Source organism: Eumetopias jubatus, unplaced genomic scaffold, assembly GCF_037043125.1.
Source record: "Eumetopias jubatus isolate StellerSeaLion01/CBP00866 unplaced genomic scaffold, mEumJub1_p1.0 scaffold_3, whole genome shotgun sequence".
In the NCBI taxonomy this organism is placed as follows: domain Eukaryota; kingdom Metazoa; phylum Chordata; class Mammalia; order Carnivora; family Otariidae; genus Eumetopias; species Eumetopias jubatus.
This window is the reverse complement of record NW_028274809.1, coordinates 37,983,065-38,002,187: the sequence shown is the minus strand read 5'-3', so window position 1 is coordinate 38,002,187 and position 19,123 is coordinate 37,983,065. Positions and strand designations below refer to the sequence as shown.

General features: G+C 33.4%; 1 protein-coding gene across 1 annotated transcript in view; it reads right to left on the bottom strand.

The window, feature by feature from the left end:
• The window catches only part of BOLL (boule RNA binding protein), a 42,641-nt gene that overhangs the window by 10,584 nt on the left and 12,934 nt on the right, over positions 1 to 19,123 (bottom strand). The window contains exons 6-10 of the mRNA XM_028124083.2: positions 18,063 to 18,190; positions 13,997 to 14,068; positions 9,533 to 9,580; positions 8,656 to 8,784; positions 6,354 to 6,452 (exon numbers count right to left, since the gene is read on the bottom strand). Coding sequence (XP_027979884.2) covers positions 6,354 to 6,452; positions 8,656 to 8,784; positions 9,533 to 9,580; positions 13,997 to 14,068; positions 18,063 to 18,190 — 476 coding nt within the window. The remainder of the gene's footprint in view (positions 1 to 6,353; positions 6,453 to 8,655; positions 8,785 to 9,532; positions 9,581 to 13,996; positions 14,069 to 18,062; positions 18,191 to 19,123) is intronic.

Genomic DNA, 19,123 nt, shown 5'->3' with positions numbered 1-19,123 from the left:
CATTCATTTAGTTTTCTTCAAACCTATGGCTAAGTCTCTCCATATTCTTTACACAGTTCTGTAAGATACTTAATACAACTTTCTACACAAATAAAAATTACTTCTCCTGCAGAGAACAATCCTGAATCTTGCTCTAATTCAGAACTGATTGCTCTCTAAATCAGCTACACAGCTATCATACAGAGACTTCTTTTTATCGTCATCCTCGGAATTCCCATAGACTTTGCCCTGTGTTAGATGCCTGTTTTTTTGTTTTCTGTTTTTTTTTTTTTTCCATCCCATGTCTTTTCCTAGTTTATTCTCTTGTTTTGGTGAAATACATGTTTAGAAGCATCCTGAGAAAAGATGCATGTGACGTAAATTTTTTGAGACTCTACTGTATGACAATATATTTTTTCATTTATGTCTATTATGGAATCCTAGATTAAAATTGTCATTAAATATTTTTAAAGCTTTACTCCATTGTTTTCTAGAGTCCAGTGTTGCTGATTCTTTGTATGTGATCTATTTTCTTGCTTTAGAGTTTTTTTTTTTTATCCCTACCATTCTGAAATTTCACAATAATGTGTCTTACTATGAGTCTTTTGCAGTAATTATGCCAAGTAATTGGTAGGCCCTTTTAATCTAGAGACCTTTGTCCTTAACTTCCTAGGGAATTTTATTGTGTTAACTTTTTGCTTATTTCCTCCAAATCATTTATTTTTCTGGAATTAATATTTGACTTCTTGGATTAATCTTCTAATCTTTTAAAAAGCTTTTTGGATTAAGCTTCTATCTTCTCTATTATTATTCACCTCTTTTTTTTTGTTCTATTTTCTCAAAAGCTTTTGCCTATGTTTTACATTTAATTTATTTCAGCTATCACATTAATGGAAAAATAGTACAATTTGAGTAAGGTATATAGTTTAATTAAGAGGATTGTATTAATGTTTATTCCCTGTACCTGTCCTCTCTAGTCAAAGAACAGTAGTGAAGGATATACAGAAACACTATTCTATTTCTACAACTTTTCTGTAAATCTTGAAATTACTTCAAAATGCAGAGTTAAAAAAAGTTAAAAGGACCAATATGTTTGAGAAAAAATGAAGTGTTTGCCAGGCTGTCTATGCATGGACCACTTCTCATTAATTTTCTCTTATCTCTAAGAGGATATTAATTATAGTATCTTTGCTATTTTCTTCTGTCCCCTGCATTATATGTTTCTTTCTGTTTGTTGTGGTCTCTCATTCTGGAGGCTTTCTTCTAATGTGATTGCATGTCCATATTTAAGAGGGAAGCTCTAAAATCCTAATGGGAAGTTCTTTGTGCATGGATAGGTTTGTCAATGAACTTTACCGTTAGGGATTTCAGAAGACCAGCTAACTTTTTCTCTTGGTAGAAAGAATGCTTAGGTTAGAATCCTGGATCTGCCACTTATTAGTTCTGCTACTTAGGCAATTTACTTTTCATGCGTAAAGTGATCAAGGTTATTTATTACCAGCAATCAGATATACTGTATATTCCCTTGAAATGATACACTGAAAACATCACTTCTGTGATATTCTTGCCCCAAATGCATAACTTCTATTTTTTTAAGATTTTATTTTTTTTAAAGTAATCTCTACACCCAAAGTGGGGCTTGAACTCACAACCCCGAGATCAAGAATCGCATGCTCTACCGACTGAGCCAGCTAAGAGCCCCTGTATAACTTCTATTTAATCAAGAGAAAATACCGAACTCATATTGATGGATAATCAACAAAATAACTGACCAGTACTCTAAAAGTGTCAAAGTCATGAAAGACGAAGAAAGACTAAATTTCACAGACTGGAGGAGAGTAAGGAGAGATCACAAATTAATGTAACATGGGGTATTGGGTTAGATCCTGGAACAGAAAAAGAATATTTGTGGAAAAATTGGTGAAATTTAAATAGGGTTTGTAGTTTAGTTAGTACTATTGTACCAATGCTAATTTTTGTTTTTCCTAATTGTTTATGATTATATAAGTTGTTAAAATTAGGAGAAGGTGGGCTAAGGGATACATAAACTCTATTCTTTTTTGCAACTTTAGGTCTAAAATTATTTAAAAATACATGGTTGAAAAAAAAATAAATGGTTGAAACAAAGTTAAAAGGACCAGGATGTTTGAAGGAGGGCAATGGATATTTACCAGAATATTTATATATGGATTACCTCTCATTAATTCTGCTTGAAGAATGGCAAATCCATTTTGACTTGTAAATTCAAAACAAACCAAGGGTGTTTTTGTTTTACTATTAAAATTCCTGCTCATTCTTTTCATTCAATTTTTTTCTGTATTCTTTTTGAGAATTACTCTTTTTTTTGGTTGGATTTGTCTCTATTCTCTCTAGTGTAGCATTTTATCTTTCATCATTTTATCTTTCATGTTATCTTCTGTATTCTGAGAGAATTTTAAAAAATTCTATGTCAAGGATTTGTTTTTATATAGTAACTACTGGTCCTTTACAGCAAAGACAAATTTAATTTTTTCCATCATATCAATAGTTTCATACAGTGTTTTCTTAAACTGGCCGAGAACCATTTCATCTTTCCTGTTTTTCAGTCTGTAATTACTGGAAACATAGGATGCGTTTTTACAAGTTTAATTTAATTTCCTTATATGTTCTTAATACATATATCCATATATATGCTATTTATTCTTGCCTTCACTGTAGTGCCATATGCAAAAATATTTTCATGGGACCTATACAGTATATACTTTTCTGTTTAGCTTATCCTTGAATGGAGATCTGTCCATGACAATTCTAAAAGATTCATGAGTTCCTGATTCCTCTTACTGTCCCCATCCCCTCTCTTATGCTTATAGAGGCTTGATACACACAGAACCTACACAATTCCTAGTGCCTAGTTCAGTGAGCTTTTTTGCTCCTGCTGCCAAGTTCTCTATTGAGTAAAATAATTTATTCTGCAGAATCTGAGACTATCTATAGTTTGACTATGTACAGTGCATGAAAATGTTTATCTTCCTGTAAGCCCAGAGCTGCAAAGCACAGACTTTTCCTGTCTCTGCCCTCTAGAATGCAGTGCTTTACATTTGTTGTCTTCTACTCTGATGACTTGCTGAATGTTTGGGAATTTTAGTCTCTAACTTGCTTTATAGGAAGTGTTAATGATACTGAAATAAGGAAATGGTTAGGAAGAAGATAGTAGTGGAATGTTTCTGTAAAGTGTCAATTTTTATTTTAAGTGTACATTATGGGTCTCTGAGCTAGAAACAGATAGTGGTAAGAGGTCACATCCTTTTCTAATTTACCTTTGAATCACAGTGTCTTTCTAAAAGGTAAGATGTAATAGGTAAATAGCTGTGCTTTTCATTCAAATCCAATTGGTGCTTTAATTAGAAGAAATTCCTTATAGCCTGGCAAGTAAATATTATCCTTAATATCAAATATTTTCATGAATAGCTATTATATACTGGAGTTAAATAAAATGAACATTTAACTTTTTAAATGATTTTTTATTTTAATTTTTATTTAAATTCAATTAATTAACTTATAATGTTTTATTGGTTTCAGAGGCAGAAGTCAGTGATTAGTCTTATATAATACCCAGTGCTCATGGCATCACATGCCCTCCTTAATGTCCATCACCCAGTACCCCCATCCCCCAACCGCCCTCCCCTCCAGCAACCCTCAGTTTGTTTCCTGTGATTAGGAGTCTTTTATGGTTTGTCTCCCTGATTTCATCTTGTTTTATTTTTTTCTCTCTTCCCCATGCCCCTCTGTTTTGTTTCTTAAATTCCACATATGAATGAGATCATGTGATAATTGTCTTTCTCTGATTGACTTATTTCGCTTAGCATAATACCCTCTAGTTCGATCCACATCGTTGCAAATGGCAAGAGTTCATAAAATGAACATTTAACTTAAAGGTTAACTTCAAATTATAATTTCCCCAGTTTCCAGTATCTCAGTTAATTCTTGTAGGAACGAATTTATTAGATACTTATATTAATGCAAAAATGGAAAAACACTGTAAAACAGAAACACTTTATAATTTTCCACTTAAACCCTTCTTACCTAGGGATTTGATACTGATCTTAAAAGCATAATAGTTCAAGTGCTCAGATACTTTGGAGTAAGCTAGTTAAGTATGGTTCAGAACTCAACTCTTCCCTATTCTTTAAATTTTAACTTGGGTAGGACTAAAATATTCCCTAGGATGTATCCCATGTGATTACCAGAATTATTTAACCCTAAATGAGACAGATTAAATTCCAAATTGAAACAAGTCAGTAGTTTTGTTCCCTTTTGGTCTGCGGCATGATAGAGCAAAGATCTCTATCAGGACAGAAGGGGTGAAGTCCCTTTTAGCAGCATTTCTCTAGAATGAAGAGGCAAGTTACTGGTTCCAGTTGTAAGCTTATATGCACAAAGAAAGATATCTATTTATGCCTCTGTTATGATTTATATTCAACATATGTGTACTTTCTATATGACTAAAGATTAAGATAGAAGTTTCTCTGTATCATTTGTCATTTCCTACTCATAGATTTAAGAAAATATAGAAAAGTGTTTATTCTTAAACTAGAGGAATTAAACTTTAAGAATGTGTAGCATTAACATTCTTTTTAAAAAAATTTTTTTTATTTTTTATTTTTTAAATTTTATTTTATTATGTTAGTCACCATATAATACACCATTAGTTTTTTGTTTGTTTTTTTGAAAGATTTTATTTATTTATTTGACAGAGAGATACACAGTGAGAGAGGGAACACAAGCAGGGGGAGTGGGAGAGGGAGAAGCAGGCTCCCCGCAGAGCAGGGAGCCTGATGTGGGGCTCAATCCCAGGACCCTGGGACCCTGGGACCATGACCTGAGCTGAAGGCAGATGCTTAATGACTGAGCCACCCAGGCGCCCCAATACACCATTAGTTTTTGATGTAGTGATCCATGATTCATTGTTTTCGTATAACACCCAGTGCTCCATGCAGTACGTGCCCTCCTTAATACTCATCGCTGGGCTAACCCCCCACCCCTCCCCTCTAAAACCCTCAGATTATTTCTCAGAGTCCAGTTTCTCATGGTTCATCTCTCCCTCTGATTTCCCCCCCTTCATTTTTCCCTTCCTTATCCTAATGTCCTTTGAAAATTTCTCCTACCCAAGTACCACTCCATCCTCTCTTAGAGTTATTCAAGTACAACTTCAGTCATTTGTGTTTATATATATGATCTATATAATCAGTAACTGAAAAAACTAGTACTTATTTAATATGGCGAAGCTCTTTTCACTATTCCTAGAGAAGTATATTTGGAGAAAATGTTAACATCAGAGGAAGTCTGTTTTAGAAGATTTTGATAGATAAATTTTAGGAACACTCGAGGCTGTGACACTAGGTCAAATTATGGTTTTATTTCATGTGTGCAGTACAGTAGTAATAGCAGTGAAGGAATGCGGTGAGTGGTGACAGGATGAGCTGATAGGAGAGGGGAGCAGCTCCTTAAAGTAGACTGTCTTGGTACTGAGTTCCAACACATAAATAAATATGCGTGTGAAATAGCTAATCTCCATCATTTTATTGTAGAGTATGCCTACTTTCCTTACCAAAGTACACTGTAAACAAGATTCATATTACCATCACAATAGTTAATCTGTGTTCTTACAGATATAGTCCATTTCCTCCAAGTAATGATGAAGAGTTTCACTAAGAAACTAGGTCATAAGGGAATAAGCAGAATTCCCTGCTACATAGTAGAGAGTTGAAATATATTGAATATATACATGGATCTAACTGGATTCCCACTCTTTGGCCTGCATCTGATTTAGGATGCACAAGCACAATTCCCAAACTGGAAGAGTAGATTGTTAACTGATTTCATCTCCCCATAAATGCTATATGCCATTAACACAACCAAAATCTGAGTATATGAAATATCTAGGCAAATTCAATGAGACAAAAGGTTGATTAGAGGGTAGCAGGGACTGGTAGGGAGAAAAGAATGGGAAGTTATTGCTTAATGGGTACAGATTTTCTATTTGGGGTAATGAAAAAGCGTGGAAACAGATAGTGGTAACGGTTGCATAGCACTATGGATGTAATTAATACCACTTAGCTATACACTTAAAAGTGGCAAATTGTAAGTTATATATATTTTATTACAGTAAATAAAGCATTTTTGACCATGTGTGGTTTATAACTTATTCAAAACTAACTGTAAAAATTATAGTTAATTTAGAATTGTACGTTCTTCACATGAAATAGTTCACTAATTCTGTTCTTCTGATCACAAATGTAATATAAGTATCCAAAATTACTTCTTTTCAGAAAAGAAATTTGAAAAACTTGAAACATGACTGAAAAAATAATAAAAGATCAAAACACACTTCTTACTTTAATTGGTTCAGGCTGCATCACAGGTGCAGGCATAGCGATGGCACTTGGAGCATAAACCTGGTGATACGTTGCTTGAACTCCATGATCAGAATAAGGCTGTTATAAAAAAAAGAAAAAAAATGTGTTACCTTTCATTGCAATGTACTGGGCATTTTGCTACACAATGGAGGAACACAAATGGAAAACACATTCCCTATCTTTAATTAATTTATAGACTGATTAGGGACAGTTGAATAGTCAAAATTACCATAAGTCCTGTGAAACATATATAGAAGAAAAGAAAACTACTTGATTTAGCTTAAGAAAATTGGGGAGGTAGTCAGAAAAAGTTTTCTAGTGGAGTTGATGCTTGAAGAATTAAGAGAAAAAAGGTGGGAATAGTACGTGCAAAGACAACTAAGAACACACCTCATGGGACACCTGGGAGGCTCAGTGGTTTAAGTGCCCAACTCTTGATTTTGGCTCAGGTCATGATCTCAAGATCATGAGATTCAGCCCTGTGTCAGGCTTTGAGCTCAGCACGGAATTTGCTGGCCCCTCTCCCTCTGCTCCTCCCCCTGCTCTCTCTCTCTCAAATAAATAAGTAAAATCTTAACAAAAACAACAACAACAACAATACACCTCACATCATAAGGCATGCAGGAAGAAAAAGCAAATTATGTTCAGGGGGAAAATCAGGCCAGCTTCAAAATTCCTTAAGGCTACACTCAACACCAGAAAAGAGTAGACTAGAAGTTCTATAAGAAAATAGTACGTTAAGAGTTGAATTTGGGGGACGCCTGGGTGGCTCAGTCGGTTAAGCATCTGCCTTCAGCTCAGGTCATGATCCCAGGTTCCGTGCTCAGCGAGGAGCCTGCTTCTCCCTCTGCTTGTGCTCTGTCTCTCTCTCTCTGTCTCAAATAAAGATAAAATCTTAAAAAAAAAAAAAGTTGAATTTGGTTCCCTCAAAACATACGTTGAAGTTCTAACTTCTAGTACATCAGAGTGTGACCTGATTTGTAGACAGGGTATTTACAGAGGTAATCAAGTTAAATGTGGTCATTAGCATAGAACCTAATCTGAGAAATTTGGACACAGAGATAGAAAAATAATGTGAAGACACAAGGAGAAGGTGGCCATCTACAAGCTAAGAAGAGAGGCCTGAAAAGATGCTTCCCTCATGGCCCTCAATGGAACCAATCCTGGCAACACCTTCGTCTTCAACTTCTGGGCCTAGAACTGTGAAACAATAAATGTCTGTTGTTTAAGCCACCCAGTTTGTGGTACTTTGTTCTGGCAGTATGATGCAGCTATTTTATAGCTAGTGTAACTGTCTTTCAGATTTATAGACAACAATGTTGAACAAATAGGCATGTAAGAAACTCAGAGAATACAGCACCCACAAGCTTTCTTTAACAAAGAGTACTTTGCAGATTCAGTCAAGCAAGTAATGAATGCAGGCTGAGATGAAAACAGAAAAATCCTGGTAGAAGTAGTGATAGTAACATTAAAATCCAACTGTGAAAATTATTGTTCCAGAACATAATATTATAAACCTTAGCAATATAAAAAATAATATAATACACCCTAATTGGGAGGTGGGTGCTAATTTTCTAATCTTTTATAACACTGATTTAAAACATACCTGTACAGTTCTTGGCACATAGATGGTAAGGTAAGTAATTGTTTGGGAACGTAATTTAAAGACACTGAAGATAGCATTTACAATTTGTAGTTATGAAGTATATTTTTTAAGATTTATTTATTTATTTGAGGGAGGGAGGGGCAGAGGGAGAGGGAGAAACTCCAGCAGACTTCTGACTGTGCAGAGCCTGACGACGTGGGGCTTGATCCCATGACCCTGAGATCATGACCTAGCTGAAATCAAGAGTTGGATGCTTAACTGACTGAGCCACCCAGGTGCCCCATGAAATATTTTTGATTTACATATTTGAAGGAAGAAGTTTTTAAGATCTTTTGAATTTTTATATGCTTTTAATTCACAGAATGTTAGTAACAACACAGATTGACAGGCAAGCCAGAAGAAAGAGAAGTATTTGGTATCTTACTCTTTCGAGGAGATCAAGTCAGAGATTAGCCTAGTACAGTGAACAGTTGGTTTTAGAAATGGTTCAGAACTAGTTAGTAAAAAAGTCTAAGATGAAGCATTCTTAGATACATATAAAAGGGGAAAGGTGTGAATAAATCAAAGAAAAAACGTGCAGCTTCCACAAGGGTCTTAAACAAATATTTTTAGAAAAGAAAAAGAAATGTTAAGATGAGACAGTTATAGATAAATCACCTTGAGACTAATATATACCTCTGGAACTGAAGCTTCCATCAGAGATAGCGGAGGAGGAACACATCCACCATCTTGTGCAATTTCCACTGGTTGATAAATAACCTCAGAAGGTTGCAGGTATAAGAATGGAGCGGAAGAGGCAGGAGACTAAAACAAAACCATATTTCTAATTCAAATATGATTAATTATTTCAATTAAACCAAATGACTTACCCAACAGATGACAGAAATATTTGTTTCATATTTTGCTGAAATTCTTTTCCAGGGATAGCATAGATGTATCTTATTACAAATTTCAATTGTGTAGATGTGACTAAAGAACTTTACCACTGGTAAACATTAAAAGTTCTTAATGCTTCAGAAACTCATAAATTCAGAAAATAGTTATATTAGGATCACTATCAAAGGTTGTAATAATATAACTTACAGTATTGAGTTGGCATAAACATCTATTCTTAGCTTTGCGACTTCACATGGAAATGGGAAATGTCATTAAATAGTAGTTTTGGTGGTATACTATTTGTATCAAAAGTTGAGAGATGGTTTATTTACTTAGGAGCACAAGTCAAACTGAAGCAAAATCTGAAGTACAACTGGAAAAATTATACATTTTCCCATAATAGTAAAAAGTAATTTTTCATGTTTATATGAGTACTCACTTTTAATAAAATGCTTTCACTTACATGATCTCATCTTCACCAAGATCAGGTAAAGAAATTTACAAAGATGTGGTATCATTACTTCCATTTTACAATGAGGAAGCTAAGAAATATAGTGATTAACTGCCAAAGGTATCACAGTTACTAAATAGAAGAGGAATATCTCAAATCTAGTTCTCCTGACTTTAATATTCATTCAGTCTTCACAAAAACACAATGAAAAAAGTTAATATTTACCTGAGGAACACCCCACTGCCACTGTCCTGGTAGACACTGTGCAGGGGCCTAAAATGAAAACCAAAAACAAAAAACCCACCCAGATTATAAACAAGGGCCAAAACTGAATATCTATATGCAAAAGAATGAAGCTGGATCCCTAAACCTCAAACTATATACAAAAAGTAACTCAAATTGGTTCAAAGACCTAAATGTAAGAGCTAAAACTATAAAATTCTTAGAAGAAAATATGTGTAAATCTTTGTGGGTTTGAATTAGGCAATTACACTATGACATGAAAAGCACAAGCAACAAAAGAGATAAATTGGACTCCATCAAAATGAAAAACTTCTGTGCTACAAAGAATACCAGCAAGTAAGTGAAAATACAAAGGATGGGAGAAAACATTTATAAATTACATATCTGATAAGGAACTCGCATCTAGAATATATAAAGAAGTGTTATAACTCAATAATAAAAAGAAAAGTAACCCAAATTTAAAAAATGGGTAAAGAATATGAATAGATATTTCTCCAAAGAAGATATGTAAAAGTGGCCAATAAGCATATGTAAAGATATTCAACATCATTGGCCTCAGCTTATGGAAATCAGTGTGATATCACTTTATATCCACTGTCTCCACTAGACAGGCTATGATTAAAAAGGTAGATGATAAGTGTTGACAAGGATGTGGAGAAATTAGAATCCTCATCAACTGGTGTGAGTGTATAATGGTGCAGCCTTTTTGGAAACCAAGATGACACTTCCTCAGAACTTTAAACATAGAGATACCATATGACTCAGTGATCCTACTCCCAGGTAATAAGGCTAAGATAAAGGAAAACATACATGATGTAATGTATGGTGATTAACATAACATAATAAAAAAAAAAGAAAAGTCATATCTGGAGATAAATCATTTAAAAGAAAACTTGTACAGGAGTGATCACAGTAGTATTTATAACAGACAAAAAATGGGAATATCCCAAATGTCTGTCATTTGATGAAAAGATAAACAAAATGTGTTATATCCATATAATGGAATATTATTCAGCTATAAAAAGAAATGAAGTACTGATACATGCCACCACATGGATAAACCGTGAAAACATTATGCTAAATAAAAGAATCCAGTCATAACCACATATGGTAGATTCCATTTATATGAAATGTTCAGAATAGGCAAACCTATAAAGACAGAAAATAGATTTCTGGTTGCCTAGGGCTGGGAGTAGGAGGAAAGAGGAGTGACTACTAGTGGGTAAGGTTTTTTTGGGAGGACGGTTGATTAAAATATTCTAAAATTGACTGTGGTATGGCTATAAAACTCTGAATTTAGTAAAAAACATGATTGCACATTTTAAAAAGCTGAATTGAATGCTATGTGAATTATATATTAAAAACCTGTTAAATAAAAGAGGGTCAAATTTTTTAAACTTATTGTAAATGACAGTATGTCAGACATTTATTTCTTAAACTAGTTGTATTATTTCTTAATATGTGTTTTATTCTTTATTTTCCATTTTTAATAGTCTTTTTTCATTATAAAGTAAAAAAAAAAAACAGAAAAAAGAGTAAGAAGATGCCATGGATCTGCCATCTAAACTGAATCACTGTTAATTTAGTGCTATTTAAGTTGCTAATGGATGACATCACTATATTATAATGACCAAGATAATGTGAAGTCTATGTTCTGTAGTCTACATTCAGACAGGCAGGATAATAAATAATCTCCTAAAATATTTTAATAAAAAATCTGAAATAAAATGATTTATATAGTTTTTAGATAAATGAAATAACTACTTATGAAATGAGAAATATGGAGATAAATACTAATTAGACCATGCATTACCTGATTTGACTAATAAATGATAAAGCTACCAATCTTAGAATTGGTAAAAAGATGGGCGCCTGGGTGGCTCAGTCGGTTAAGCGACTGCCTTCGGCTCAGGTCATGATCCTGGAGTCCTGGGATCGAGTTCCGCATCGGGCTCCCTGCTCAGCGAGGGGCCTGCTTCTCCCTCTAACCCTCCCCCCTCTCATGTACTCTCTCTCTCTCTCATTCTCACTCTCTCAAAATAAATAAATCTTTAAAAAAAAGAGAACTGGTAAAAAGAAAGAACAATGGAAGATTCTTATCAAAGAGGCAGAATGATGAATATATACCTGAAAAGAAATATGTGAGGTGAAATGATTTTTTTATATTACAAAATATTATATTATAAATTGGTACCAAAGTCCTTCCTGAGTAATATCTAGGTAACATACTTCCAATTTTATAACTTGTGTCAAACAGAACATCAGAGTCAAACTATAAAATTAAACTGTATTAGAAATTTTAAGAATGTATTTGGTATGTCAAGTGAGCTATAGCTGTATGTAATCAATTAATGAAGGGAGGAGCTGGACTCAATGGGGTGCAAGCAGAAAGCACTTCTATTCTTTCTCGCCCCCTGACACTTTAAAAGCACTGTGTTGAGCTGTTCTTCCTTGCCACAGGATAAATATTAGGACAGATCACTTTTTTAAGTGTGGCAGATTCCAAATGCTGACTCTCTAGTTAGGTAGTTTACTGGATTCTTTGGTGATCTCCCTGCTGAGAACTGTTTTTTTTTTTTTTTTAAGATTTTTACTTATTAATTTGAGAGAGAGAGAGAGAGAACAAGCGAGAGCACGAGCAGGGGGAGAAACAGAGGGAGAGGGAGAAGCAGACTCCCCACTGAGCTGGGAGCCTGACGCGGGGCTCAGTCCCAGGAACCTGGGATCATGATCTGAGCTGAAGGCAGATGCCCAACCTACTGAGCCACCCAGGCGCCTCTCCCCACTGAGAACTTCTAACTGCAATTCTAGTCCTTGATTCTAGACATCTACTTCACACAGGTTCTTTCTTTATTGGGATCACCTTTAAGTTTTTGAAAAGGGTTTCTTCTGTGAGGTTCACATCTTGCTCTTGGGACGCATAAACTTTTGCTTGTTGTGAGTAGAAGTTCAACACATTCTTACTGCAGTCTTCTAGCCTCCAGAGACTAGTCCAGCTTCTTCTTTGGACTTTTTAATTAATTAATTTATTCCCCCTCACCACAACCCTCCACCTCTCTCTTTGGACTTTTTTAGGAGAGGTCAGGTCCAAGTACCATCTCACAAATTTCAGGGGACAAACATTAAGTTTTCTCAGTCATTCTCTGATGTCTTCTTTACTTGGTTGGGAAGAAGGGGACATGCCATAGCATTCTAACAACTCTCTTGCAATCTCATCCTCCCCTCATGTGTACTCAAGGTGGGCAATAAGCTAAGGGTCCGCCAACAGGTTTCACAATATTTGGCTTATCATATTAAAAGTTCTGGTACCTAATATTCTGTCTTTGGGGCTTCTGCTGGAATTTGGAGGCAGCTTAGGGAAAAGTGACATATTTTAAATATATGTCATTAAGTTATATTTTAAGTATGTCATTAAGTTAATATATATATTTTAAATATATGTCATTAAGTTATTTTCATCTTTAGTAAGTGAAACACTTTAGATAGTTTTATATTTAGCATGGTAACAGGATTTACAAATTTATTTGTAAATAAATAATGTAATAATATATAATATACATTAGTATGTAATAATATAATAAATTTAAATAAATTTAAATCTTAAATTCTACTTAGAATTTAAACACCACCATCCCCCCCCAAAACCCAGTCTAATATTAAAAAGAATTCCAGGAAACTTAGCATTTAATCTGGGTCTATTTTAAAAGTTCAAAAGAAAAAAGAAACAGAAATAAATTCTCTTCCACAATTCCAGAGGTAGGAAAGAATGTGATTTTATTTGTGAGTGCAATAGAGGAGAGGTTGGCAAACTTTTTCTATAAAGGACCAGAGGGTAAATATTTTCAGCTTTGCAGACCATAATATCCTATTGCAACTACTGAACTCTGCCATTGTAATACAAAAGCAGCCATAGACAGTATGTCAACAAATATTCTTTATTTATAAAACACCAAGATGGTCTGGCATTATGGCTCATTTATCCCCAGTCTCCCACAAGAATTAATGAAGAGTACTGGTTAACTAAAAGAGGCTGCCATAATATAAACCATAATATATTACTTATTTTAATATAGATTATGTTAAATATAATAGCAAGAAAGTGACATAATGTTAACAATAACATTAAAAAATCAGCCTGTGATCCAGTATGTTATCTGTATCTTTCTTTGGGAATTATTTCTAAAAACTTCTTAGATTAAATGTTAGCCAGGAGAGCAAAACCCAACCTCATTACATTTGGTTAAATGAAGCAAACATTCCATCTTCTTGTATGATATTGTTTAGTTCCCCATAAGAAAAGAAAAAAAAGAAAACCAGCACTGCTATCAAGGCTTAACTATCTCTTTTAAATTATTAGAGTATTTGCATGAGAAAGAATACAATGAAATTTACCCAAAAAGGACTGACAGTTTTTAAAGAGAATTTTCACTGTAACTCCATGTTTACCTGGTAGTGATATGCAGGTTGCTGATAAACTGGCTGAGCTACCATCACAGGGGAACTAGATATAGAACGTGACTACAAGAGGGAAAAAAATTGAAAAATTATTTTAGGCCTAGGCAAAATTCTTTAAAATAGTTTGTTATAAAATTTATCCCGAATTGTTACCTAAACCCAGTCAACTTACGGTCTATAATTGGAAATGTCATTTTTCTACCTCTTATTGATATTATTACTAATTCCACTTAAGTCTACTAAAATCACCACAGTATTCCCACTTTTCTTTGCTTTCATTTTCATGATAATGCTAAAACAACCACCAGAAAAGTTGCTTTTAGTCCAAAGAGTATGAAAATATAGTTCTAAGAGAATATTTAAAAGAAAACGGCAGCTGGACTTAAGGTGACACTGCCTATTTCCATCATGAGACCAGCAGTAGATAATATTTATACAACATAGAACTGAATGATCATATCTGATTTGCCACTGATTTCCCACAGCTTACAAGTAATTAAATCCTACTCCTTTGTTATACATTTAATTAAATCAAATATATTACTTATTGAAGCATTTATCAAATCCTATTTTATTAATTTGATATTTAAATGAAAGTAAATTTTAAGTGATTTCTCTATTTTGAAGAAAGTACGCATAACACTTCATTATTCAAAGTACTAGAGTAAACACCAAAATAGATTATTTAAAACCAGACCATTAATAAAGCAGGCAAATTGTATTATAGGATAGGTAAAATAAGCTTTAATGATAGCAATTAAAATTCAATTTGTAACATGGGATCTACTTTACACCGTTTTGTTTTAATGTTCACTCCCTCCCCTCCGCAAAATGAAGAAAAGTATCATAGTTTTGCACAATTTTCAGACTATGTTAATAAAATTATACCACAGATTAACATTAGAAAAGAATAATGTAATTTACTATATAATTTATTTTCTATTAATAGATTAAAGGAGGAAAAAAATCTCAGCAGATATAGAAAAAGATTTGTTAAAATTCAATACCCTTTCATGATAAATTCAATACTCTTTCATTCTTAGCAAACAGAATATGAAATAATTTCCTTAATTGATTTGGGGCAATAATTCTCAGTCAGGTGTGACTTTGCCCCCCTAGGGAACATTTGGCAATACTTTTGCTTTTTATAGATGTGGGAAGACTAGGACACTGCTAAACATCCTACCATATACAGGACTGGCCTCCAACAACACAGAATCATCTGGCCCAAAATGTCAATGTGCTGAGGCTGAGAAACCTCGGTTATGGCTGAGATTATCTTCCAAAACCTACAGTGTATAAATAAATATATACACGGTATATATAAAGTTTATATAAGTATATATAAAACTTAATCATGAATCACTGAACTTGTTTCCTTTTTCAAGAACAAGGTCATGTTATCATATAAATACTATAGCAGAGACAATGATGGTGCAGTAATTCAATGGAGAAAAAATGAGAAAAGAGCAGAAAGAAACAGAAGTATACTGAATCATAAATGACTGTCTATATGAAAGTTTTGTAGGGTTACTGATCAAATGTCAACGTTTAAAAAAGCATTATTACATACAAGTCACAACCTACTGGGAAGTATGATTTAAAAATATACCATAATAAAAGCAACAAAAACCACAGAGTACCTAAGAATAAATCTAACAAAAGATGTGCTCAACTATTTTATGGAGAAAGAAAATTTTATTGACAGATGGAAATAACAGACCTAAATAAATGTTTGTGGATGGTAAAATTCAGTATTATGCCCAAATTAATCTACACATTTAATGCAATTCTAATAAAAATCCAATAAAGGCTTTTCACAGAATTAAACAAGCTGGATTATAAAATTTATATTTATAAAAGTAAAGACTTAAGGATAGATGAGAGACTCCTGAAGAAAAAAGTGACAAGACTGCCCTATCAGATTTTAGCACTCGTTCTAAAGCAGTAGGAATTAAAACAGAATTGGGCAGGGCAAACACACCAATGGAACAGAATAGAGAGCCCAGAAGAAACACCCCCAAATGTGGCATTTCATAGAAGATTCATTTCAAAATAATGAAAGAGGATGGATTAGTCAATACATGAACTCCAGATTTAAGATCTAGATGTGAAAAACAGCAATACCATAATATTTTAAAAATAAAATATAGAATACCTATATTGTCATAAGGAAGTGTTTTTTTAATTTAAATTTTTTTATTCTTTTTTCGGAAGTGTTTTGTTTTAAAAATAAGAGACAAAAGATGAAACCATTTCCATAAAGGAAAACATTAATACATTTGTTAACATTAAAAGAAAGAATTAGTATATGACCGAAAAAACCTGTAAAGTTAATGGACAAACCACACACCAGAAGAACTCACAAAATTCATATAATGAACTCAAGAAAAAGACAAATAACCCCAATAGAAAAACATAAAGGATAAAGGACATGAAGAGGCACCTCACAGAAGAAAAGTGGAATGGCCAATAAATACGTGAAATATGTTCAATCTTACCAATGACTAGGAAGATAAAAAAACAAAATGCTATTTCATAATAATATTGGCAAAAATTTAAAATTAAAGGGTGGGTAGATTATGGAGAAACTGGAGCTCTCATAAACTGTTAGCTAAAGTGTAAACTGGTATACTTTGGAGAGCCATTTGGCAACATTTAGTCAAAAATGTATATATTCTATAATGTGAAATTTTACCTCTATGCATATATTGCAGCCTAGACCAAGGCAGGGGAATACAAAATTTTTCCAGTGGTACATGGGCATGAATGGGTTTAGAAGTATTCATAATATATTTATGAAAATTAGGAGTATTCATAAATTTCATATGTACTCCTTCCTGATTTGATCTGCCTGTGAATGTGTCTGTGTACTATGTGTCTGTCTTCTTTTCATAAATCCCTTTCACAATTACCATTCACAATTACCATTCTCCTTCATGATGAAAGGCACACTTCTCACTCATTCTGGATCTGTTATAATGCTTTGTTTGGGAATATAAATACCAACAGGGCATCATAGAAATAGATAATTCAAGAAGGCAATGCCCTTGAGAAATGAGAGAAGCAAAGCAAAAAGAGCTTGTATAGGAAATATTAAAGGGGAGATGGTTCCTTATTTCATCCAGGGAACAAAGTAAGTTACATCATGGTTATAGGAATACATATTAATGCATTTATTTGAACTTAAAAATAATTAAAATAATTAAAAGTTAAGAATTTTCTAATAGAAATGAAGTTTTATTTGATTAGTTTTATTTGGCTGACTAGTTTTGTTAACAGAGTTCTAGACATTTTCTATCTTTTTTGGGGGGGGCGTAACTGACATAACATTATATTAGTTTTAGGTATACAACATACATAATACATTATATTCCTAAATTATTTAAAATTATAAATTTCAGATATCAACTTAAAAATGAGTATTCATAATTTTTCAGATAATGTTTAGAGGATATATAAGCGAAAAACTTTGAAGACTACTTTCCTAGACAAACTCTTACATAATACATACAAGATCTGGATGTTCACTGTAGTCTTGATTACAGAAAAAACTTAAAATGTCCATCAATAGGGGAATATACACTCATACAATGGAATATTATAAAATATTAAAATAAGTGAATTAGATATACTAGTATCAACATGGTTTAATCTCAAAAACATAATGTTGAATGGAAAAACTGATTATTTACATAGTGTTTAAAAATCACCCAAAGCAATACTACCTATTGTTTAAGGATACCTACATTTGTAGTAAAAACATAAAATGATAGGAAAGATATTCTGGTTACATATTCTGGATATGTCTGAGGAGAAAAACGTGGTAAGAAAATGGGGGCAAGGAGGCTTTGCCTGAATTTCTCATATTTCATTTCCCCTTATTAAAAGAACTTAAGTAAATATGGCAAAATGTTAACATTTATTAAATTTAAGTGGTAGCTACATGGCTATTAATTATTATTTGTACTTGTCTATGGTTGAAATATTTCAGAAATAAATGTTTTAAAAAATTGATAGAATAGATGGAAACCCTTTTAAGATGAAAATTACTTACAGGCCAAGGTGGTGGGACAGAAGTTACTTCTGGAGTATGAAAATAAGCCACACCATTATGATAAGTGTAAGGATATCCAGTTGAAGTTGTTAGATACATTGTTCCAGCTGCTGGCATTACACTGGAACCTAAAGCAAAGATTAAATAATAATAATTAAAATGTTCAGTTTAACTTTTAAAAAGGTAATTTCTGGACACTTGAAAATGTTTATTTTAACACACCTATATAGTTACAGTAAAAACTGAATGTTGCAAATTTTAAAAAATCCCATACGTTAAAGTATTTTCAAAGTATGTATTTTCAAACTCACTCTCTTAGAGCTTTTAGCTTTTAGCTTTTGCCAATTCTCTTTTAGCTTAAAGTGAATATAAGAAAAAGAAATGAGTTCAATAAAGAATACTAAAAATTGGGGCGCCTGAGTGGCTCAGTCGGTTAAGCGGCTGCCTTCGGCTTGGGTCATGATCTCAGGGTCCTGGGATCGAGTCCCACATTGGGCTCCCTGCTCAGTGGGGAGTCTGCTTCTCCCTCTGCCTCTGCCCCTCCCTCCCTGCTCCTGCTCTCTCTCCCTCTCTCTGTCAAATAAATAAATAAAATCTTAAAAAAACAGAATACTAAAAATTCACCAATTTAGATTTTAATAACAATGTAATCAAACACAAGTCTTAAAAATTTAAATAATTATCAGCAAGGTAATTATTTTTACAAATAATTAACTGAATTACAAATAGTTAACTGAAGACTATAGACACTGTAATAAAGTTCCTAAGACCTTAGTAAGAACTTTATTTGTAGGGACACCTGGGTGGCTCGGTTGGTTAAGCATCTGCCTTCAGCTCAGGTCATGATCCCGGGGTCCTGGGATTGAGCCCCGCACTGGGCTCCCTGCTCAGGCAGGGAGGCTGCTTCTCCCTCTGCCTGATGCTCCCCCTGCTTGTGCTCTCTCTCTCTGACAAATAAATAAATAAAATCTTAAAAAAAAAAAGAACTTTATTTGTAAAAGGCCAAAGATGATGAAGGCGGTGAAGTTGGAAAAGATTCCATACTTTCCTGAAGAATTTTG